Genomic DNA, 25,766 nt, shown 5'->3' with positions numbered 1-25,766 from the left:
ATATGACCTACTATTCACTCCTAATAAGACTTTATTATCACTCAAAGAACCATTTTAGACAACCTTAGAATAGAGAAAGATCAGGTAAAAAGATAATATAATTCTATTCCTATCTGCTGCAGTTTGTATGCAACACCTTGGTCTTAATTCATAGCTTACTATGCTACAGTGGACGGAATGTCACTTCTGAACTGCAAGTAACAGAAGGACTTCTGTGTTAAAGCAGCAACCCACTGATATATCTGCGTAACATACCAATCAGTAATCTGCATGTTACACAGTTTGTTTAGAAGCAGGCACATTAACACCAGCCCATTAGCCCGGCGGCAAACTACCCACTTTGCCAATCCAACCCTGGTTACACCCCCTAATAAATGTATTTTTGTGTTTTAAAAAGTAGCTTTCAGGAGGGTATTGTGAAATATCAGTCAGATTTAACCAGGAATTGTTAAAATACACACACTATTTTGTAACTCAACATAAATAGTGGTTATTTTACAAAATATTGTATTTTCTCTCTTGGTACTCCTACTAATCCGCATACCCCTTCCTTTCCACTGCCCCATGGGCCGCTCTCAGGTGCCATGCTTGTCATATAATGTTTATAAACATTATGGGGGTCATTCTGACCCCGGCGGCCAGGGTCGGCGGGAGCACCGCCGACAGGCCGGCTGTGCCCCGCAGGGCATTCTGACCGCGGAAGAGGCAAACCGGCGGTCTCCTGACGGTTTACCGCTGCCCTTTGAATCCCCCATGGCGGCGCAGCTTGCTGCGCCGCCATGGGGGATTCTGACACCCCCTACCGCCATCCTGTTCCTGGCGGTTCGCCCGCCAGGAACAGGATGGCGGTAGGGGGTGCCACGGGTAGGGGGTGCCAATGGCATGGGCACGGCAGGGGCCCCCGTAAGAGGGCCCCGCAAAGTATTTCAGTGTCTGCTAAGCAGACACTGAAATACGCGACGGGTGCAAACTGCACCCGTCGCACCCCTGCAACTCCGCCGGCTCAATTCTGAGCTGGCGTCCTCGTTGCAGGGGCATTTCCTCTGGGCCGGCGGGCGCTCTTTTGGAGAGCGCCCGCCGGCCCAGAGGAAATGTCTAAATGGCCGCCGCGGTCTTTTGACCGCGGTGCGGTCATTCAGCGGCGGTAGCTTGGCGGGCGGCTCCCGCCGCCCGCCAACATTAGAATCAGGCCCTATATGCCACCCTGATTGTCGGACAATCTGAAGCTCACTCCCCCCAACCTTACTGACAAAGCTACACCCCTGCTCACGTACCACAGTACAAGCAGAGGTACACATCAATTTACGCAGTGTAACCACGGAAAAAAACAGTCACCAACCACAATGTAGACTGGGTCAGATTGCTCAACTCCCACAGGGTAATTATCCACATCTTCCCCCCCTAATATAGTCAGGGACAGATCTCAAATGTTTCACAGTTTAATCAGAGACTCCCCCTACCCAGTCTCGTGGAGGATGAGTAAGGTTTGAATGCTCAAGGTTTTGTTTGAGACAGAAGCTGTAGTAATGATGTTAAGGAGGTTTGTAATAGATTGTTGATTTTGTTTGTTTGACTTGAAGTGATGCATGTAGCAGTGCATTTGGAGTGGGATGTCATTGTTTAGGTAGACTTACCAGTGCTTGTGGCAGTGGAGCCTGCAGGTGAACTGAAGGCCTTGGCCATGGAATCTGTAGACATTGACGTGGTTGCTGTGGAGGAGGGCACAGTAGATGTTTTGCTTGTTACAGATATTAGATTGGAAGTGATGGTGGTTTGGGTGTAGACTGTTGGTTTTGTAGTCATATTCGTCACGCCTGGGGTAGGTGCAGGACTGAACTCCACTTCCGGTACATGTTGCTTTATCCATGTGTCATAAGCAGTCACCAAGGTGTAGACCCCGGGGCGGTTCGGCTCAGCACAGCCATATCCCCAGCTCACCACTCCAGCAAGGAACCAACTGCTGCCCAACTTGCACACTAGTGGCCCTCCAGAATCACCCTGGTTCATAAATAAAAGCAGGTTAATAAATATGGAATGTAAGTGATTGGATTTTTGGTTGAGGAGGGTGGAAGACCAACTTAGGCACAAATCACAATCTGTCAGCGTGAACCACAAAAGTCACTACATAAATCTTTGCTTAACTCTCCGGTAGTTTGGCACAAAGGCAATCTGGTTTTACTTAAAAGCAATGTGTAAAGAATGTGTACACCGCACACGCAGTAATAAAGTGAAAACACAACACAAGAAATATCCCAAACTGAAATTAGAAAATACAGTACATTTCAATTAATAAAATGATACCAGAACAACAAAAAAAACCAGTAGAACTGAAGATGTGTAATTTCAAAACCTTAGGCAGATCTAACACCTAAAAGCACAAAGTGTGCTCACTGTGTCACTATGTTCAAGCTAGCCTGGCTGATGAGGGGTGATCCAGAATGCTTGTTTCTGGTCCAAGGAGGACCGGGCCTGGCAGTTCAGGCTGGACTGCTCCCATGGGAAGCAGAATCAAGACTGATTTGCATATGGCTGGGTCCAAACTGGGGTGGTATGGAGAGCAAACAAACAACACATTAAACCCAGATCTGTGACTGGGGGTGGGTGTGAATGTTTGGTTTGTTCCTCATTCCATCCATCATCTGTTCTTTATGCTTTTGTCACCCTCAGTGGATCAACATCCCCTGTCTTGAAAATGAGCGGAAAAGTGGGCTCCAAACCAGCAAAGCTTGTTCTAATTTCAAGGTTTTCATAACAAAGTAAGAAAGTGCTCTGCAGAATACTTGAAGGACTTCTGTATGACCAGGGTCTGCATGAGAGCCTGCCTCCAAGAGGTGAGAGGACATTTCTGTAAGTCATCACTTTCTGCTGTAGGAGCTGATGGTCTTCCTAAAACCTAAAAGCCTGTTTGTCTGCTGTGAGAGCTGAGGTGTGTGACTGATCCTGCAGTATTTTAAACTGTCCATAGACATTGAACAATAACAAGGGACCTGGGGGCCCATGTGTGGAATGGATTCACCAATTTCTCTGAAAGTTTCTAGGCATGAATTTCATCAAGAGTTTTGCGAGTATCAAAAACCATATGTGATTGGCATTCTGCAGTGACTGAAAGAATGTTAATGATGTCATTGGAGTAGGAATGCTTAATCGCCAAGATCAGCACAGAGGCTACAGCTGCTAAAGACCTTCACAAGGTCAAGCTCAGCCCCTAAGCTTTTCCGATCACCCCAGCATCATGTCTGCATCCAGTGTAGGGAGGCTACTGGCAAAGACGAGAGTTGCATTGTGCTGCAATCTTCCAGTTGCCAAGTTCCAAGCAAATCTCCACTCCTTCAAGTCAAGAGTAGCCACAGCAGGAGAAGAACTGCTGGCTGTGTCCATACTACACTACTACTGACTGCAACACCTGAACCTAAGTAACCATGAGTCCTGAAAAACTGTGAGTGGAATGACAGAGTGAGGAGCAGACCGAGGTCTGCAGAACAAAAGTTAGGACTTACTGAGCACTGGCAAAGAGGTGAAATTGAACTGAATTGCAGCGCACACCTATGCCTTATGGGTGTTTTTAGTGAAAAGAACCTGAGACTTATCAGTGCATAGTCCTAAATTAAATGCCTGGGACTTTAGACAATGGAGAACTCCGTTACAGGGGCGAAGGGTACTGAAGAATGAAGTGTCTCTAGGAAGTTTGCAAGCAGAATCACAACCCTGTGGCTGATTCCTCCAATTGTGCTGTGTGACTGTGTGGTATTATATTATGCTGTGTGATTAAAGTACTTTTTCTAGTTCAAACTTGTCGTAGTTTGACTCTTGCTCTAGGCAAGACTGCTGGTTTAAGGATGACAGTACTTATGTTTGTAGGTGACTATGCCAGTCCTACAACAAATCGCAATTGTTGTCCCAACCCTCCCGGCTCACAAGCAGCACCTCACCAAAAACCCAAACAGTAAAGGGTGAGGTGTGGCAGCCTTTACGCATGGACTCAAGAGTGTGACATCTCAGGGCTTGTCGTGGTTAAACGGAGTAAGGTTTCAATAAGTTTTATTTAGCAAAACTGCAATCTGTGATAAGTTGCATGGGCTGCAATGATTAGGATAATGAACAGTACAAGAAACAGAATGGTAAAGACAAGAGTCATTAATACAAAGACCCCCACCATCTTGCAATAATATGTAATGACATGAGATGTGAAATATGTTGTAATAACCTAATGTCATGTACCTAATCCCTAACCTAAAAGAGAGCTAGGTGTGTTAAACCTAATCTGCCAATGCCATGTCCATGAGAAGAGCCCCCCAACCCTTTTTACTTTTTATCTTGGAATGAGGTCTCTAACTCAGACTCCGTAAGGACACGAAGACTGGGTCAGCGTTAAGGCGACGTCCAGCATCGATAGCAGCAGTGGCATCTGGTTGGAATCCCTCTGACTATCTGTTTAAGTGAGGAGTATTTATACAGATCTGCTTGGACCCATGACGTAGATCTGTTCCCAAACAATAGATAACAAGACATGCTTGGGACGGTAATCTATATAAACAATTCCCTCTAAAGCGTGAAGAGGGAAAGTACCCAATGTGAACACCTACAGTTTGTTTATCTTGGTCATTTGATATTGACGCCTTAGCGCAGTGGCACTGATAACGCAAAACTAAAACATAGGCCTAACTAAAAACAAAGCAGCCATTTTGAAAGATTTAATTAAATAAATGCGCTAAAACAGAGCAAGCTAAGTAGGGTAAAAGTCACTAGCTGACAGCTGCACGAGCCTGCAAGCAAAAGGCTAAGCTAATTCCTGTATCCCATTAAAACAAACTAGGATTCACTACAAACTACTAGGCTGAACAATCTAATTCTTTTTGTTAGTTGACAGCCCTCCGCTCTACTCTTTGGGAAGTAGCTTACCTGGCACGAGTCCCTTTGCCCTTGCGGATACCCAGCGCAGATCATATCGTACTTGATGAATTGGTACTGTTGGCTCATCCCTGATCCTGTGTGGTACATGTTGTCACAGGTTGTTGGGTCGATGATTGGGAGCTGCACCTCCTGCAGAGTCTGGGGTGATGGGAGGCTTACTGCCCAAAAAGAAAAAGAAGATCAACTCTTACCATCTGCCTATCACCACTAAAGTTAAATTTTCTCAAATTTTGTCTTTTTGGCCACTGCTGTGTTTAATATTTTCCTCTGGAGCAATGACATTGGTATGGCTTATCCTTCTTTAGCCTCCAGTTTACAGAAAATATCACGGTGCCTTTGGGCCATTTCTGCTTGCCTTTAACTTATTACATGCATATTCCCTTTACATATAGGTTTCTGGGGTTGTCAATAAACTATGGGCCAGATTTAAGAAGCCCCTGGAGCCACCTTGCGCCAAAGTTAAGTCATTTTTTTACGCTAATGTGGTGTTAGGTTGGAAAAATGCTGCGCCACATTTACAAAGTGGTGCAATGCATGCATTGTGCCACTTTGCAAACCCTTGCGCCACATTATGCTAGCGCCAGGCGTAATGTATGCAAGAGTATGTTCCAGCATTAGGGGGCTCAGAAAAATGGCACAGTAGAATCAATGAGATTCCACTGTGCCATTCATAGTGTCATTTTTAATGCCTGCCTGAGGCAGGCGTTAAAATTACGCTCCCATTGCTTTCAATGGGCCTCCTTTCACTTTACAGGATTAGCATCAAACATATTGGCGCTAATCCTGCAAAACACCAAACGAGCGTCACGGTTTTGATGTTTGTACCCTAATGTGCACCATGTTGCGCTGTATCATAAATATGGCGCACACATGGTGGCCTTAGGGGGATGCAATTTGCCGCAAAAATGACATAATGCATCACTTTTCATAAATATGCCCTTATGTGACTACTGAAGCCACCCAGGTGACACAACTTCACTGTCAATCCAACCTTTCGGAAGACTGATGTGGTGAAAATTTGTTATTTGTCCTGTTTCCAATTCAAATTTACAATAAGTGACTATGGGGGTCATTATGACCTTGGCGGTCACAAGACCGCCAGGGTCACGGTCGCAGTTGGACCGCCGCCAAAGTGGCGGTCCAACCACGACATTATGACCGCAGCAGAGCCGCCACGGTCAAAGCCCCCGACATCACCAGGCTGCTGCCAGCCTGCAGCCTGGCAGTCCCGGCAGCTGTAATCTGCCAGGGCACTGGGGATTACGAGTCTCCAGCCGCCAGCCTGTCCATGGCGGTAAACACCACCATGGAAAGGCAGGCGGTACAGGGGCCTCGGGGGCCCCCATGCACAGCCCCATCGCGCATTCTACTGCACGAATTACGGGCAGTAGATTGCGCGATGGGTGCTGCTGCATCCGCTGCACCTCCACATTGCCTCTGGCTCCATTAGGAGCCGGCTGCAATGTCAAGGCCCTGTTACCCCCTGGGCCGGCGGGCTGAAACTCTGTTTCCGCCCACCGGCCCAGCGGGAAAGCCATAATAGGGCCGGTGAGGTTCAGGCCGCACAGGCGACCTGATAGCGTGATGGCATTGGCGTGTGAATGTCATAATGAGGGCCTTTATATTTTTGGAGGCAGTCTATCATACCGTGCAAGCTTAACATGCTTTAATGATAAATAAACAAATGAATTGAATCTTTTGATCCTTGCATAGCAACATCGTTTTTCACATATCTCATACCAGATTATCACATAGCCCTAAAGTTTCCTGACATAGCCCTACCTGTATACCTCCTGGCTCCCAATAGACTCTCAAATATCTGAAAAGGACCTTCCCAGACTCTCAACAAGTACTGACATATTCCACATCGGACACTCACATGGCTTTACAGTCTACATCAATGCTTACAGAGCCTCCTAAAGACCCTGACATAGACCCAGACACCCCCACCAGACTCCAGGAGACTTTCAATAAGCTCATAAGGACTATAACATTGCCCCCTAAAGACATTCACCAGTCACACAACTCTCCACAGACACTAGCCACTAGAAGGACACTCACTACATGGAGGACAGCCTTCAGGGTTTGATAGAATAGTCCAGGAAGCAAGGCATTGTGTCTGTCAATGTGAGAGATGTTGGAATGTTGCATTGTGAAGAGGAGGGTGTGGGTCAGTAGAAACAATCTGATGTATCGTGAGAGACTTAACTGGTACCAAGCTCTCTGGACTTCTTCTTTACTTAGTCATTGAAAATGGAGGAGGCACTGGTGGATAAGGAGAAAGTTACAGCCCCCCAAGTTGCAGGGTATTAAGCCAATATTTGGTTAAGGGATTATGCTTTTATCCTTTTGTTTATGGGTGAGCTAAATTCTGATTAGATTATGTTTGGGATACACAGGGTGGGAAGTGCATAGACAAAACTGTCTAGCTCGCTAGAAACGCATGGAAAGCCTCCAAAAGAGATCCCAGCTGAGGTGTAACTCCAACAGATCCTCAAATACCTGCAACAGACGCTTATGTCATACAATATTGCTCCCAATTAACAACACATAACTCCAAACTTAGCTGGGAATAGCTCCCCAAGTGAAATAGATTCCAGCAATGACTGAAAGAGCTCCCAAAAAAAATCTATGAATAACTTCAGTTTTGCAAATGTCATAGTTGACCTGCACATAGAACCCAACAGAACCTCACACAGGACCCAGCAGATTACAAACAAATACCCTCACTAAGCAACACACAGATCATCACATAGCACCTCACAGGCCCTCAAGTAGCACCCAATCAACCATTCCATAACATCAAAGAGACTATCACATAGCACCCAACAGACCCTACACCCACTGACCATTCACACAGACCCCCACATCCCTTCACAAAGTGCCCATTAGACTCGTAGAAAGAACTTTCGATTCCTCAGTGGATGAGGTGCTGTACTAGCACAAATCTATCACGCTCATGGCTGAATCACAGGACGTGATCAAAGTGACATCAGTCAGTCCCCAGTCCAGTTCTTGTTCAAAGTTGGGCAAGGCATTCAATCTTTCAATTCACTTACCACTTTTCATCCTAAGTACCTGGGCAGTCCCATGCTCTTTGTTTGTCTCAGACTCACAACGCAAGTGGAGCCACTTCAGGAGAAAACCAAACCTGTCCCACAGGTCTTAGTTGATGCTAACAAATCCCCATTGCTTACTTGGGGCCCAGGCAGCTCCAGCTACTCCACCACAATGGATACATATCACTCTAGAGTGGGGAAACGTTTGTTTTCAATCTCACCCTAGAAAACAGATCTCTAAATACTGATGTGGGCTATTGATGGTCAGGAAAGGTTGAGCTCAATATCTTTCAAAAGCACGTTCATTGAGCCTCCTGTTCCTCATTCTGTGCCATGTGGTAGGAAGTGGGCAGACTTCTGTTATGGGTCAGACAGCCTATCCAGTCCTCACAGGGGTGGCAATGTTACTTCTCCTATTACTACAAAGCAATAGAAAGAAAGGAAGTAATTTTTGCCCCATCCTGGATGAATTCCTTCTCAATTAGTTAATCACCCCCAGAATATCAAAATGTTAACTGTCACAAGTACCCATCATCCTTTCCGAATGAAAGGCTCTGAAGATCTTTATTAGGCATACATTCTTTGGCATAAAGGCATCTGTGGTAAAGGCCATGCAGAGCTATCATTTAGCAGCTTGGAAAAGCTTATGGTTTTGCTTTTAGATGGTACCCAGCAAAAAAGTTGAAAATAGGAGAAATGGTGAAAAGGAGGTCGGAAAGACTAGGAGAAAAGGTTCACCATTTAAGTGAGTTACTGAAGTACATTAGTGCTTTAAGATGCACTGATTCCCCACTACATTACCACTCTGCAGTTCTTCAGGATCCCATTCTTCTTTTTTACCACAATTCTGGGAACGTGTGTCGTGTTCTGAGGACCCACTTGGCTCTTCATGGCCCTTTTACTGATTCTGAGCGACTGTTTTCATGTTCATGGTTCAAGTGTGAAGATTTGAAGTTGATATTTTTTGAAGATCTCCATTATTTAAGTCCCTGTAATGAGGTAGGTTCTCAAAGGTCAGTATGTTTCTGTAATAAAGCCTCTTTACTGATACGTTTTCAAATTAAGGTAAATAATCTAGGCTTTCAGCAACAAGGGCCGAAGAAAATATGCAGAAGAACACAGCTTCCTTGGCTCTGCTCAGGTAGACGTTTCAGACCTGTCAGAAATATAGAATTAGATGTCCTGTCTGTATTGGGTGATGGCCAATTTGAGATGGAATGTGTGGAGGCACAGCCCCGATTCGGATTAATCTATTTTTAGCTTTCAACATCAGTAAATATCATACCACCTGATTCAAAGACTATATAACATCAGTAGACACAAGGCCAAAGGCCAGCAGAGCCATCCATTTTGGCAGACAAAACATTGGTTGTGGAACTGTCTCCCTTTATGTTTGTGTCTCACCAGCTAAAATGAGGTACCCTCCAAGGGGAAATATTCTTATCTTAGCTGTTTAACATCTTCTGCAGCCTCTAACAGTTACTCCGGATGTCCTGGGAGTGTGATGATGCACACGTGGAGATGACAAGCAGCTCATGATAAGCTTCACAAGGTGGAGGGTGAATAAGCAAAAAGTAGTAAACTTATTCAGAAGTGTAAATTCCTCAAACGTTAAGTTACCTTTGTGACTCAAGCCCATTGGTTATTCATGGGTGTAAGTTACTTTTGTGAATAGCACATAGTCCTTTAAAATACACCTTTTCTTCTCATTGGGCCTCTAATATCTGACCCTCTAGCCACGGACCCCCATCCTATTTCAGTTGCCCCTTGTATCTCAAGTTGCCTCTATTACAATATCTTGCTTTCATCAGATAAGTGTTCAAAACTTTGTTCTTCCATTTCATGACTTCTCTTATCATGCTTCTGTGGTTAATGTGTTGGTCTAATCCAGAATAGGTTGTTGGAGCAGAAACTCCTTAGGAGCTGCTGAAAACGGCCTTGATCATATACCGCTAAGATAGTACCCTGAGACGAAGTTCCTGGTTGCCCAAACACATAAGAGGACATCTCCACCAAGTTATGTTCACATTATTGGATGCAGGTGCGTGAGAAAATCAGTTCAAATCTGTTACCATTGTTCATAAGATGTATGCACATGCTCCCAACCTTCTGGCCTCCAAATATTTGCAATACACCTTACACAAATAATTATGAAATACAAAGGCACCCGATATGCCAAATAAAAGATGCACAGATACATTGATTAAAAAAAACATTGGCATAGACCTTATAAGTGTTTAGCCATGCAGCACATTATCTCCCACTCACATGCCCACACACTCCAACAACACATAGCATGCTGGGACCAGTAGGGCCAATCTTATTAGAAGAAAAGTGGACAGAACAGGCATAGTCTTGTTGGCTACAAATAACAGAATTGGAAGAAACACAGCATCAGACATGGGTAAACTTAAAATCTAAGTAGTGTGCAGGAAGAAAAAACTGTCTAAAACTGTTAACAACCACGGATGTTATTTGCCCTTTTGGTGCTAGTGTGGTACAGTGAGGGTGAAAGATGCTCGAAAGGTGGTTAAATAGCAGTTTTAGTGTTAGTGGATAAAGGTTTGCAATCTAAACCAGGCTGTTGTTTCCTTACAGAAGGCAGCATTCTCAGCCATGTCTGGTTTGTGGCCAAGTCCTAACATGTATGCAGCACAGTATCCCACTACCCTGGAGAACATATTGCCTCAAAAGACAAGCAGATCAATCTGGGGTACACACATGATACTAGTGCGTGCATTTGACTAAAAGCTATTGTACATGTATTGTTGCTTGTTTGGCTCAGCCGGCGTGCCTCCTTTCTTCTAAATGGAATGCTAAACCGTCTACAATAGAGGTTAAAACAGTGACGTAACAAAGTGATAGAGTGAAAGGACGGAGGAGATGGCTGTAAGGTGCATGCTTTTAATGCAAGGTTGCCCCCATTGTGTACGAAGCTCACGTTGGTCCGATTCTAACATATTTAGTTCCTGCCGTACACCAGTATTGATCACCTTGTAAAATTTCATTGGTTTAGATGTAACGTTTGGTTGGGGCTAGAAGAGAGAAAACAAAAACACCTCTTTGGCGAGAAATTTGCACTTTCAATTACGTCAAGACAATGTTTTGGGGTGGGACTAGAAGCAAACACTGTGCTATGAATCAAACATGACAATTAACGGCAGCAGTGACTCTACAATAATCACTTAACATGATTTGCGCTGTGGTTACAAAAGATGTTTGAAACTTCCCTGCAACCATGCATGTCCACCTAATAAAAATATCACTGGAACGCCTAATCCCGCTACAGAGAGAGGGGAGGGGCAGAAGGAAGGACAGCTGCCCAAATAGCGGAGGGGGGCAGGAAGGGACAGGATTCCATGTGCCTGCAGACGACCATACTGAGGGGATATAAGGAGTAACAAGCACTGTTAAAGCCACCATGAGCAGCGAGGGCACTCACCCAAGAATCATCCCCGCTCAGCGCAACTCTGGTCGGATCACTTGGCTATAAAATAACAAGCATTTGCAATGCAACGGGTCTCGCGTTTGCTCATGTTAGAGCTGATCGCGTTGTAAACTCCTAACCCGACTTTTCACCTATCGGGCAAAAGTGTATTTATGTACGTAACCCGAAAAAGTGAAATTAACTATGTAAAGCGCTCGACTTCTGCCAAGCGAGATCGCGCTCGTAAATTAGAGAAAAAGAAGTCCACGAGCCGGACAGAAAACAGCGAGCCTCGCATGTTTTCTGTATTTGGTCTCTGCGATCGAGGAGGGCCAGCCACAGGAAAAAGCATGACGTATGCGTGCCTTCGACTAATGAAAGCAAGCAGATTTTATTTTGCAAGCCCACAAACCAATAAAAAACACTGACGTGAAGTTGATAGAGCTCCGAGCCCTTTTCTAAATACAAAAGCATCTCGCTGCGATACGCATGCGCGAGCGCATGCAACGCAGGCTCGACCCTAAAAAGGCTGCGTGGAAAGTGAGTGAAGCGCCAGGATTCAAAGTCGCAGACACTCTAAGAAGTGCTCCATGTAAATAACCAGCCTCCATATCACCCTGCTGCAATAGCAAATCCAAACACACAAATTGCATTTAGAGTACAAATGCAAACTAAACTTTCCACACACATCATAAAGTAGACAGTGTGTAATTACATGCAAAAGACGTTTACTTCACCAGAAACACAATTTGTAAATGTACTGAAGATATCCTAGACAAGAGAAGCACTGCCGTAGAACAATTTATCACTTTAAATCTCTGCCCTTTTTGTATTTCAGCGTCAGGATTATTTCGAGGCACAGGAAAATGTTAAGCAGCCACAGGAGCCAGTACGCTTTATGCTTCCTGACTTCTGTCACCCTCAACACGGCCAGCAACGAGTGGAGCATGAAGAGAAGCCTTGTAACGATTGCAGTTCAAAAACAAAGCATACCCTCGAACATGAAGCATGGTGCCGTGCCGCGAGGAGAAAGGATTGCGGCTCGGATTAAGGGGAATACTGAAACCAGACGGGAGGAGGGAGACAGTGCGATCACATGCTGGAGGAAGCGTGACATCGTGTGATGATCAACAAAAATGTTCTATTAGTGACTGCTCCATGGGCGGGAACTTAGCAGGCAAAGGAAGGACATTTAGCACAATGCACTAATAAAAGTGAAGAATTTAAGACAAGCACAACAAAGAACGAATGGCAAGAGTGGGCGTGGCTTAAGCCCCTATACTGGACACAGCATATCTCATGAGACAGTTTATGAAAACATTTGGAAGGTCTACATCAGGCCTACATGAATTAAGAGCACATTTGTGCTGTGTAAGGGGTGGTGTCAGAAGATTATTGGTGACAGGAACAATGTGGGATACTGTGTAAATAACTGTGTCAAGGAATCACCTACTTGTATAAACTAGAGCAATCCAAATGTTGCTTAATGATGCCTAATAGGAAATCCCTGTTTGGGAAATGCAAAACCAAGAATGACTATGGATGAAAAAGGCCCCCCGAAATACACCCCAAAAATAGTGGTGCACATGCAGAACACACATATGTCCAAGGAGCTTGTGTGTACAGTATTGCAATTTAAAAAGATAATTTTGGGGTGCTTTCTTCAAATTACACAGGGTTACCATTGACTTGAAGTCGATGGTAATTGCATTTCCTAAATGCCTAATTCACATTTAGGAAATGATTTGTATATCTGAATATGAATCGCAAATAGGAAATCCCTATTTGCGATTTCCTATTTACAGGATCGCAAATTACAATTTCTTCTGGGTAGAAATCATAATTTGCGATTCCCTAAAAGGTGTGTACATCAGAAAAGCCCATTTTGCATTTCCTAACTGTCCGAAATAGTGATTCAGACCGATAAGAAATGCAAACTGGCTTTATACATCTGGCCCAAAGTGCGGTAATGGTTGAATTTGTTAAAAAAAAAAGGCAACAGGGTTGCCTAATTTTAGTAAATGTAGCCCTCCAAGAGGCTGTATGATTTGATGTTATCTGACCAGGACTCTCTGTCGTGGTAGCTACATGCGTGTTCTTTTCAGAAGACCAGGCAAACAGTAATCTCATTTAATTGATGAATGTTTAGGGTTTGTTGTGCATAGCTCAGTTGTGCTTGTGTGTTAATTCTCACTGTTTGTGTTTCATGGGAATCTACAAAAATAGACTGCCCCAGGAGTTGATCTGCTCACTCTATGTATGTAAAATTCTCAAACAACATATCATTTGTGACAATAAAAATAGGTAGCTGAGAAGATCTTAGGCGTCACTAAAAGGAGGGGGGTGTACAGTTGACCAGAATAGGAGTATTGAGAGCCTTGTGTTGAATAAAAGGGCACAGAGAAAATGTATGATATAAACCAAAAAATCTTTGCTAACCCCATCTCAGGCCTAGAACTAATAAAGAACAGGAGACAATTGATGCTTGTAATCCTTCATGAGCAGCTTTCATAAATGAATTAGAGGGAAGGCAGTAATTATGCATAAAGACCTTGGGATGATGAAGACAATGTTTGCTAAAAAATCACTGTGAGCTTCTGAAAGGCAGAGCATGCACAAGCGAGGCACGTATGAAATGGAGAATACATGTTTTATGAAATTTGGGTGAGTGAGGATCACACTAACAGACACAAAAGTAACAGTAACAAAATGCCTGTCACTAAAACGTACGACACTCGTGGTCTGCTCATCAGCTTCAATCTCATTTGCATCTTACCGCCATCTTGAGTGAATCCCCAGCCAGTGACCCAACAGTTCATCCCAGCTGGGAACTGGACCGAAGGGGCAGGCAGGCACACTGGCAGGATGTAACTTGTGAACTGGACTGGAGTCTCCAGCTCAAGGAGGGCAATATCACCACTGGACCCTTCCATAGTGTAGTTTGAGTTGATGAGCACAGTCTTTGGAGTGGTGGAAAACACGTTAGGATTGACAGTGTTTTGGGAGAGTTGGTAGGCACCAAGATAGACACGGAACATGGAGACGTTGACTGGAATGCTGGAAACCAAGAAAATGAATATTCACAAGTCATGCCCTAAAACATTTTGGGAATTAAAAACTGTATGACTTAAATATGAATTAATAAATAAAATATGTGTCTCCTGTTCTGACATCAATGATCTTCCATCAATCCTCCTAAATCTGCTTGAGCTGTTGTACCAGCTTAGATGTGCGGCACATCAACGTATTTTCCAAATAAACGAATGTTGGTAATACTTCAAGCTAAGGGTTGTATGTGATTTCATAGAAAAACAATTACACAGAGCACCATCACTGAGAAACCATTTCATCTAAACTGTTTAATTGACATTTTTAAAATGAATGGCATTTACCTTTTCGCAGAACCCAATTCATAGAAAGTCTTTTTGGTTGAAATTGACTTTAAAAGCTTATTTTTAAGTGTAAATGAAATGGCTGCCGGTCTCAATTTCAGAAACAGTTTTGTTGGAGATATTAATTTCAGTCCTTTACTTCAGGGGATGTTATTTCATATTTATATCTCAAACAATTACTTCATATGGTTTTAATTCATTGTCTCATCACCACTTGTAAACACCATCCTTTATTGACCCCTTACAACCCCTAAACACCATAAATCCCCGCCCCCTAAAACTCCCCACCATACCTAAACTACCCTAATCCCTGAAGTCTAAAATCCCATTCTATTCCAGAAATCCACCATCCCTGAACCATAAAACCACCCACTACCCCTAACTCCACTCATTCCTGACCCCCTAAAACTCCCTTTCTCTGCCCAAACCCCAATAATCCCATACCCCTTAAAACATTTCAGCAACCCACACTCCACCCATCCCTGAACCCTAAAAAACCCTCAATGCCTTCAGACGCCAGCCATCCATGACCCATGAGAACTCCTCAGCACCCTAAACTATTCATTTCTGAGCCCTAAAATCCCCTTTTTACATTTAAACTCCACCCATCTCTGAATCCTTAAAAATCCTCATCACCCTGTCCTGAACCCTCACAACTCTTCACCACCAGAGGCACTTCCCATAGTTGAACCTTAAAAATAAAAACCCTTACCAGTCTTAAACTCTGTCCATCAATGAACCCTAAATTCCCTCAACACCCTTGCACTCCACCCATTCCTGAAACTTAAAAAGACTCCACACACCTAAACACCACTCATCTGTGAACCTTAAACATCCCTCACTACCCCTACACTACACCAATCTCTGAGCCCTAAAACCCTTTTCTGTGCCTAAACTGCAATTATTCCTGACCCCTAAACCACCTCAACACCCTAACAATTACCCAGACCTGAACCCAAAACCTACAAAGTAGTCCTAAAATCCACTTATGCTTAATGTAAGTTTGTGTTTTTCCTCAAAATTATCTTTACTTTAAAAAATCTCCACTCATTTTCGATTTTGTTGTATTTCCTTAAAAGTGTCTTTCCTTAAAGTTGGTTTTCCATGATTTGTTTCCCTCCAATGTGGTTTCACACACAGTTTTCGTTTTCTACTAATTCAAACACATCACAGGCTAAGAAGTTATAAGACCTTTTTAATAGCCACTGAAATTGATGGGGAAAAAGTGATGATTTTCTATGTGATTCAGCACCCTTTAAACTCTGTACTGGTTAAAAACCATCAGTTTTCCCCTAATGGCTGGAGGCGAATAAAGAGGACAAATTTGTCAATCATTCATTCATTTGTAAAAATGTGCCAGTGCTCAAAGCTTTTCTCTGAAACTTGTAGCTCCTGCAATTAAAAGTGGGAGCACAGTATACTGAGGCAGCGTAACCCCTAAAGCCATCTCCGGCCTCTTTGATCCATTTACAGGTTCTCCCTGCCCCTTCAGCTCACTTTTGCAGCTTTTTGCTTTCTCCCTTTGTGACTCTTTTCCATCTTTCTCTTCCCCCTATTTCTCATTAGTGTCTTTTTGCTCGCATTAAATATCTGATGGAAAATGTAAGTGCCGGCCCCAAAAATAAGTGCTGGTGCCCTCCACCGGCACCCACTTGCTCAAATTAAGCACTAGTGTCAATGAACCACATAACCTCCAACCCTGGTGGAAGTCTACTTGCTCTCCATACCGGCCTGTGCCATTTTCAAGCTCACCACCGTGGGTAGCTCTGCCACACACGCAGCCAGAACACTATCTGAGTCGAACAAAAAAGAGCAAAACAAAAACAAGGCAAATGACTTTCTGGAGATATTTGCCCCAGGTCCTGGATGGCTTTTCTGTATCCATCAGGGTCTCCCACCCCTGCTCCAATTTAGGAAAGAGATGAGATTTGCCTCTGTATAAGGTTGACTTCTCAGAGAACCCCTCAATGTCTTTCTTATTGTAGTTTTGCCTTTGACAATTTACAGCGCTCTGCTGATTTTCAGCTAAATTTGTGCTAAGCAAATGCTAGATGCATACAAACAATTATTTACTTTAATTATTTAAATTAAAATACACAAAGACAATAATCCTATAAAAGCAGATTCACATATTTAATAAAAGGTGAGAGAGTGCCAGGTGTAAAATTTCTAGGTCCGCTGGTTTATTGTGTTACTTGGATTTCCGACGAGCCCCATCACTCCTGTTACTGGCCCAATAGGAGATAACAAGCAACTCATAAGGGGACCCGTAATGGCATGCCACAAGGATGAATTCTTGAGTAATATGCAACAACCTTTCGGCTTGTGGATTTGACAAAAGTAGTTCTGATATGTAGGTGCAGTCATGATGGAGCAAATTACACATTCTTATTTAGGAAGTACTCTAAGGTTGCTCCTCCTCGGGCTGTATCTGGTAGTCTTTCCAGACACACTTTTTTCACCTCTAGTACCCATTTTCCTCAAAGGTCACCATTTCACAGAAGACATCAACTGATAGCGCCTTTAGAAGACCTGACCCAGTCCAATGTGGCACCTGCGTGGCTTAAGGTTGCAGGCCTGTTGAACCTGACCCACCAACACTCCTTCATCGTATTCTTACCTCGGAAAGCAGTGTGCTGCTGTTAAGACCCATCTCTCTGTGATCAGCGAACCCCCACATATATGGTTCCCATTTTGCTGCAGACTGATCTGCCAGGGCCATTGCCCGTTGTTGGCGTCCACTCCGCCGACAATCCTGTCTGAGACTATTGGCGATCCACAAGCTAGAAAGGAGAAGATGTCGGACCTATCAAAGCTTGACAACAGACATCAGAGACATACAGACTGTTTTTATTTGCAATAATGTGGATTCTCTGAGAAAAGTATCCACTTTGAAGGTCTTGAGGGCAGAAACCATCTAATAAAAACATGTTTCAACCTAAACTTGAGGCAAAATGCATATCATTTGGCAGTGAATGGAACTAATGCATCAATCTGTGCAAAGGTGAGGGAGTCTATGGGTCACATTGGATGTGGTTCAAGGTAGTGCATATTATGAGAATGTTTCATGAGTCTGGAAAGTTGAAATTGGCAATTACTTTTTTATACGTTTGACTGTTTCTGAAAATTGAACCCATCTTTGGGAATGAAAGTTGCCTCTACTGATTGGACATTATAAAAACTGCCAATGTTGATTTAAAATGTGTGTACTCCTCTTACTGTGCCATCAGCTCTTGCCATTTCAGTAAGTATTGAAACAATGCTCTCACATCTATGATATAAAATGCTCTCAAATCTATGAGGTAAAATGATTTTGGAATGCACCGTCTGCTTTTCTTACCAGGCTGTGAAGGTCCAGTCAGCAGAATACCTAAAAGAGAGAAATTGAAGCATCTTTACTTAGTGTTGGGATAACAAGCTTTCCTTCAAAGAGTTCACTTACCTTCCACAGAAGAACCGTGTAATTCCCTCACTTACTGTAATATATTTAAAATGCAGGCCCTACCTACAATAACACAATCAAGTAACTCACCTCACCCAACATTAGCAGAGATACATGTGAGAAAGTAGCCTCTTTCTAGCCTTGTTACCCCCACGTTTGGCCTGTTTGTGAGTGTATGTGAGGGTGTTTTCACTGTCTCACTGGGATCCTGCTAGCCAGGGCCCAGTGCTCATAGTGAAAACCCTATGTTTTCAGTATGTTTGATATGTGTCACTGGGACCCTGCCAGTCAGGACCCCAGTGCTCATAAGTTTGTGGCCTATATGTATGTGTTCCCTGTGTGGTGCCTAACTGTCTCACTGAGGCTCTGCTAACCAGAACCTCAGTGGTTATGCTCTCTCATTTCTTTCAAATTGTCACTAACAGTCTAGTGATCAATTTTACCAATTTACATTGGCATACTGGAACACCCTTATAATTCCCTAGTATATGCTACCGAGGTACCCAGGGTATTGGGGTTCCAGGAGATCCCTATGGGCTGCAGCATTTCTTTTGCCACCCATAGGGAGCTCTGACAATTCTTACACAGGCCTGCCACTGCAGCCTGAGTGAAATAACGTCCACGTTATTTCACAGCCATTTTACACTGCACTTAAGTAACTTATAAGTCACCTATATGTCTAACCTTTCCCTGGTAAAGGTTAGGTGCAAAGTTACTTAGTGTGAGGGCACCCTGGCACTAACCAAGGTGCCCCCACATTGTTCAGGGCCAATTCCCCGGACTTTGTGAGTGCGGGGACACCATTACACGCGTGCACTACATATAGGTCACTACCTATATGTAGCTTCACAATTGTAACTCCGAATATGGCCATGTAACATGTCTATGATCATGGAATTGCCCCCTCTATGCTATCCTGGCATAGATGGCACAATCCCATGATCCCAGTGGTCTGTAGCACAGACCCTGGTACTGCCAAACTGCCTTTCCTAGGGTTTCACTACAGCTGCTGCTGCTGCCAACCCCTCAGACAGGTTTCTGCCTTCCTGGGGTCAAGCCAGGCTTGTCCCAGGATGGCAGAACAAAGGACTTCCTCTGAGGGAGGGTGTTACCCCCTCTCCCTTTGGAAAATGGTGTGAAGGCAGGGGAGGAGTAGCCTCCCCCAGCCTCTGGAAATGCTTTCATGGGCACATTTGGTGCCCATTTCTGCATAAGCCAGTCTACACCGGTTCAGGGACCCCTTAGCCCTGCTCTGGCGCGAAACTGGACAAAGGAAAGGGGAGTGACCACTCCCCTGACCTGCACCTCCCCTGGGAGGTGTCCAGAGCTCCTCCAGTGTGCTCCAGACCTCTGCCATCTTGGAAACAGAGGTGCTGCTGGCACACTGGACTGCTCTGAGTGGCCAGTGCCACCAGGTGACGTCAGAGACTCCTTCTGATAGGCTCCTTCAGGTGTTGCTAGCCTATCCTCTCTCCTAGATAGCCAAACCCTCTTTTTTGGCTATTTAGGGTCTCTGTCTCTGGGGATTCTTTAGATAACGAATGCAAGAGCTCATCCGAGTTCCTCTGCATCTCTCTCTTCACCTTCTGCCAAGGAATCGACTGCTGACCGCGCTGGAAGCCTGCAAAACTGCAACAAAGTAGCTAAGACGACTACTGCAACTCTGTAACGCTGATCCTGCCGCCTTCTCAACTGTTTTCCTGGTGGTGCATGCTGTGGGGGTAGTCTGCCTCCTCTCTGCACTAGAAGCTCCGAAGAAATCTCCCGTGGGTCGACGGAATCTTCCCCCTGCAACCGCAGGCACCAAAGAACTGCATCACCGGTCCCCTGGGTCTCCTCTCAGCACGACGAGCGAGGTCCCTTGAATCCAGCAACTCCTTCCAAGTGACTCCCACAGTCCAGTGACTCTTCAGTCCAAGTTTGGTGGAGGTAAGTCCTTGCCTCCCCACGCCAGACTGCATTGCTGGGAACCGCGACTTTTGCAGCTACTCTGACCTCCGTGCACTTCCGGCGGGAATCCTTTGTGCACAGTCCAGCCTGGGTCCACGGCACTCTAACCTGCATTGCACGACCTCCTAAGTTGTTCTCCGGCGACGTGGGACTCCTTTGTGCGACTTCGGGTGAGCACTGTTTCACGCATCCTTGTAGTGCCTGTTTCTGGCACTTCTGCGGGTGCTGCTTGCTGCTGAGAGGGCTTCTTATCTTGCTCGACGCCCCCTCTGTCCCCTGACGCAATTGGCGACATCCTGGTCCCTCCTGGGCCACAGCAGCATCCAAAAACCCTTACCGCACAATTTGCAGCTAGCAAGGCTTGTTGGCGGTCTTTCGGCGGGAAAACACTTCTGCACGACTCTCCACGGCGTGAGGGATCCGTCCTCCAAAGGGGAAGTCTCTAGACCTTGTCGTTCCTGCAGAAACCTAAGCTTCTACTGTCCAGTAGCAGCTTCTTTGCACCCACAGCTGGCATTTCCTTGCCATCTGCCCATCTCCGACTTGCTTGTGACTTTTGGACTTGGTCCCCTTGTTCCACAGGTACCCTCGACTGGAAATCCATCATTGTTGCATTGCTGGTTTGTGTCTTTCCTGCAGAATTCCCCTATCACGACTTCTATGTCCTTTGGGGAACTTTAGTGCACTTTGCACTCACTTTTCAGGGTCTTGGGGTGGGCTATTTTTCTAACCCTTACTATTTTCTAATAGTCCCAGCGACCCTCTACAAGGTCACATAGGTTTGGGGTCCATTCGTGGTTCGCATTCCACTTTTGGAGTATATAGTTTGTGTTGCCCCTATCCCTATGTGTCCCCATTGCATCCTATTGTAACTATACATTGTTTGCACTGTTTTCTAAGACTATACTGCATATTTTTGGTATTGTGTACATATATCGTGTGTATATTTGCTATCCTCATACTGAGGGTACACTCTGAGATACTTTGGCATATTGTCATAAAAATAAAGTACCTTTATTTTTAGTATAACTGTGTATTGTGTTTTCTTATGATATTGTGCAAGTGACACTAGTGGTACTGTAGGAGCTTCATTTGTCTCCTAGTTCAGCCTAAGCTGCTCTGCTAAGCTACCATTATCTATCAGCCTATGCTGCTAGACACCCTATACACTAATAAGGGATAACTGGGCCTGGTGCAAGGTGCAAGTACCCCTTGGTGCTCACTACAAGCCAGTCCAGCCTCCTACAATACACCCTCTCCTCGCAAAGCAAAGATTGGCCAATCCCTCACCTACCAGAGTATAATTATATGCAACCCAGATCTCCCACACCGACTTCAAGCAGAAATTCATCTTCAACTCACATTGTGTGAATTTAGACACACCTTTTACCCCCGACTGTGTGGTTAGGTAGTAAGGACAGAGTCCTCGACTCCCATGGCATACTCAAGAACACATTGCTTCCTTAGCTCTGTGCACTGAGATATGTACATCTCATCTCTCCTAACAGGTTCAGGGACAGAACTCTCCCTTTCCTATGTTCATCTTTAGAGATACGCATCCCTCCCCACAGTGTAATCAGCAGTTGATCCCTCTCCTCGCATAGGTAATCAGACAAACATCTTCCAAGTCTCACCTTGGGGTACTTGTTGGTTTGGATACAGTTTCTTCTAGGGGTCTTCCCTTGCACAGCTAAGAGTGATTTTTTAATCATTCATTGGAGTGTTTGTACATGTTCTTCATAACCTTCATGAATTTCCCTGTATTTCATGGTCTGTTGCAAGAAAACGTTCTCTCTACATCTTGGAATACTGTGTTTTTCTAATGTCTGGCCCAGCAACAAGCAGAACCTGAATACAAACTACATCATTCCGTAGACAAAATAAAATGAGCATAGCTTTCCCGTACTCTATGCCATGGATTATTATCACTCTAGATGGCACTTTGATGCTCTATAAAGAGATAAAATATGTATATGGTTCTTCCTTCCTCATTCATTAATTATAATTTCACCCTATCCATCTTATTTAGTCCCTTCTCTTCCTTTATTTCGATACTACCTACATGCATTTCCTTTATCTCTTTCTTCCCCTTTTCCTTCAGTCCACACCTCCCTCATTTCCTCTTCCATTGTTTAATCTGTTCTCCTTTTCTTCATTTTCATGTTTTCATTTCCTCCGCTGTGAGCTTATGCATGAACAAAAACAGTTTCTCCTGCTCTTCCCTCCCCTCCTGCTCTCCTCTCCCACCCTGTTCCTTCCTATACATTTACTTTTACTATTCTCTTGTCTTCGCTCCTCTTTTCTCTCCTTCCTTCTCTCTTTTCCTTCCTTTTAATATGCATTATTTCTTTTGTTCAATTGATTCAATTCTTTATGTCTTTGTTGTGTCTTTGTTTACTAATTAGCAAAATGCTGTATTTGTATAGTTTTGTGAAATATCACTTGAGTATTAGGATATTTGTGCATGCCGCGATTACATGTTCCCTACAAAGTGGTATTAGAGGTATCTATAAAATATGGATTAATTAGCTGTTTGCCCCCTAGTGTCAGTATTTGAGGAAAGACGGTGAGGTCTCAGTTACAGTAGGTTGGTGTTTGAACTAGGTCTAGATGCTGTAGCTCTCTTTATGGCAGTAGGTGTAGTAGTGGTGTGGAAAAGAATGGTGGAGAGCAGTTGATTTTGTTTGTTTGGCTTGAAGTGGTGGAATTGGAAGTGAATGTGGAAAGGACAGGCACTTTTTAGATAGACTTACGAGTGCTTGTGGCAGTGTAGCGTGCAAACGAACTAGTTGTGGTAGTCATGGCTGCTGTAGCTGGTGAGCTGGTGGCAGTGGCGACAGACATTGTAGATGTTTTGTTGGTTGCTCCAGAGATCAGATCAGGAGGCTTGGAGGTGAATGCAGTGGTTGTGCCCACATTTGTAGTATTTGGATTGGGTGTTGAACTGAACTCCACTTCTGGAACATGTTGCTTTATCCAGCCATGATAGGCAGTGACCACGGTGTAGACCCCAGGGCGGTTCGGCAAAGCGCAGCCATATCCCCAGCTCACCACTCCAGCAAGGAACCAACTGCTGCCCAACTTGCACACTAGTGGCCCTCCAGAATCACCCTGGTACATGAACAAAAAGGTAGGTTAGTAAATTTTGAATATTAATCCTCAAGGAATCTCACAAAAATCTAGACTGATCCTTGTTCGCCTCAATTTCGCATTCAGCGATCTTTTCACAAGAGGTGTGAAACATCTAACCTCTAGTAAAATAGTTTTCCAACTTAAAATAATTCAATGAAGAGGGACCTGTCTGGCTACTTACAAGATAGTGACTGAGATTTTGCGGGCCTTGATCATACCACCCCTTCATCTACCGTTTATCTTTTGCAAATTTAGGGGAATTTGCACTCTCTTTTTTCGTCTGTCACTCCCATCCCGTGAAGCTTGTGCCTGCTGACTGAATCCTTTTGTCATCTTTGTTGGAATGGAATGGGACTGCCAAAATTACTTATCAATAATCTTAATTACTCCAAACAAGGTTTTTCCGCATCATAGTTCTTACTTCATAAGGAGTTACCATCTCCCCGAGATAGGCTATAAAACCAATTTATAACTTCTAAAATTATCAGATTGAAAATATCCTTAAAACAAGTATTCAAAAGGTCGATAGGCCTGACCTTAGCAATCAGGTTTGACGATTATTTTTATGGCAAGCAAATGACACAAAAATAAACATGAGAAATAAAATAAAACAATTGTGATGTGGGGGGCCATGTACTTACAATAAAAAAAATTAAATGAAACAGAACAAATACCTATTACATATCGTTCTAAATTAAGAGTAGAAGGCTTTCTAAGAGGTGGGAGCACGTATGTCAGGTACAGAAACCCTAGTACAGTGGTTCTTAACTTTCTGACTTCAGTAGACCCCGTTTAATTATTATTCGGAATCTGTGGACCCCGACTGAATCATTATTGGAATCCAGGGCCCTCGATGAGTCATTATAAGAAGCTGGGGACCCAAACCTATGCATTTTTGATGGTTTCAACTGCGAAACAATGCACAAAAAGTACAGAAGCAGACATTTATCAAAGAAATATACAAATAATGACATGTTTTATTTAATTGAAATATAGAAAAAAATACATTTTTTATCAAAATGGGAAAATGGAGAATTTCTAAATTCAATGTAGGCCATTCATCATCCATACTATATTCTGTTTGAGTCACTTGATACTCCAACGAATTAGTCTGAGAATATTAACTTAATTTTCAACCTCTGATTCTAATTCCTTTACATTTACAAAAAGTATTAGAATGTTCAACTTTACATTTTGCTTCTTTATTGTTATAGGCTTTATTAATCTTCCAATATTATTTAATTTTCCAAGCAGTCGCAGACCCCCTGAGTAGGCTTTGCAGGCCCTGTGGGGTCTCTGGACCACGGTTAACAGCCACTGCCCTAGTAGAATTAATGCACGTTACACATTACAGAAAATTATGATTCTTATTAGCGCAAAAAAATTGTATTATGGACTTTGATTTACTATATCTAAAGCTATATTTAAAACACACAAAGATGATTAATAAAAATATAAAGCAAACAATGGCAAAGCTAATTGGACTGAATTTGCAAATACGTTTTGGTAACCTCTGCTGGCTTTGCCAAAGCTTTTTAAAATTACACTGGCATTTGCAAAGTCACTAGCAGAGCTATTTTCTGTACTTTCAAGATGGCTGCCATGTTGTGTCACACAATGTTGCGGCTGCACGCCCCTTTCCTTGAGCCTTTTTTAGGTCCCTAGGGCCACAACCACCGGAGCCAAAATCTAAGGGGAGGGGGCATGAAGCCCCCTCCACCATACTTATTAGACCCTGAGGACCCTATCCTCCAGGGCCTTTTTTTTAAAGGGTAGAGGGCCGCCCCTTCCTGAGCCTCATTAAGTCCTGGGGACTCCATCCCCCAAGGCTCTATGTACTTTAAAGGGGAGGAAGACCACATGGTCCCCCTCTTCGCACTGACATTCATGTTAATTCCAAGGTATCTTACCTCCTTAGAAAGGTTTAAAAGTGGTCCCAGATCATCATTTAGACCAGCTGCAGAGAGAGTCAGAGGTTTTCCAGTCACCAGAGGTGAGTATTTTGGGGTTGGAGGTATTCAATTTGAGGTGGCTCCATGTCATACATTGGTCAGCAGCCCAGAGTCACTGAAGATTTTGGATGTCCCAATGTTCATTGGGTTTTCCACATTCAGAAGTTTCGGTGTGTTGTCTGGAAAGTGGCAGTAGGTGAAGTCAAAGCTATTGATCAGATGTGGTAATGATTTAATATAGATCTTGAAAAGAATGGGTGAACTTATTGAGCCTTGAGGGACTCCTGCTTTAATGCGGTATAGTTTAGAAGAAAATGGAGGAGTTTGTATAATATTTGTTCTATTATGTAGGTAGGATGTGATCCAAGTAAGAGTAGCTCCTATTCCAGCTTCCTCAAGTCTTTTGGTTAGTGCATCATGATCCAATGTGTCAAAGGCTGCAGAAAGGTCCAAGAGAAGAAGGGGTTTTAAGGTAATCCCAAATAGGGATTATGGCCAATT

At 43.9% G+C, this 25,766-nt stretch overlaps 1 protein-coding gene across 1 annotated transcript in view; it reads right to left on the bottom strand.

The window, feature by feature from the left end:
- Window positions 1-25,766, bottom strand: part of LOC138246908 (transmembrane protease serine 9-like) — a 189,840-nt gene that overhangs the window by 35,099 nt on the left and 128,975 nt on the right. The window contains exons 11-16 of the mRNA XM_069201654.1: window positions 22,935-23,292; window positions 18,130-18,159; window positions 17,410-17,572; window positions 14,174-14,454; window positions 4,900-5,069; window positions 1,635-1,998 (exon numbers count right to left, since the gene is read on the bottom strand). Of these exons, the coding sequence (XP_069057755.1) occupies window positions 1,635-1,998; window positions 4,900-5,069; window positions 14,174-14,454; window positions 17,410-17,572; window positions 18,130-18,159; window positions 22,935-23,292 (1,366 nt within the window). The remainder of the gene's footprint in view (window positions 1-1,634; window positions 1,999-4,899; window positions 5,070-14,173; window positions 14,455-17,409; window positions 17,573-18,129; window positions 18,160-22,934; window positions 23,293-25,766) is intronic.

Source organism: Pleurodeles waltl, chromosome 7, assembly GCF_031143425.1.
Source record: "Pleurodeles waltl isolate 20211129_DDA chromosome 7, aPleWal1.hap1.20221129, whole genome shotgun sequence".
NCBI classification, from domain to species: Eukaryota; Metazoa; Chordata; class Amphibia; order Caudata; family Salamandridae; genus Pleurodeles; species Pleurodeles waltl.
This window is presented reverse-complemented; position numbering and strand designations above follow the sequence as displayed.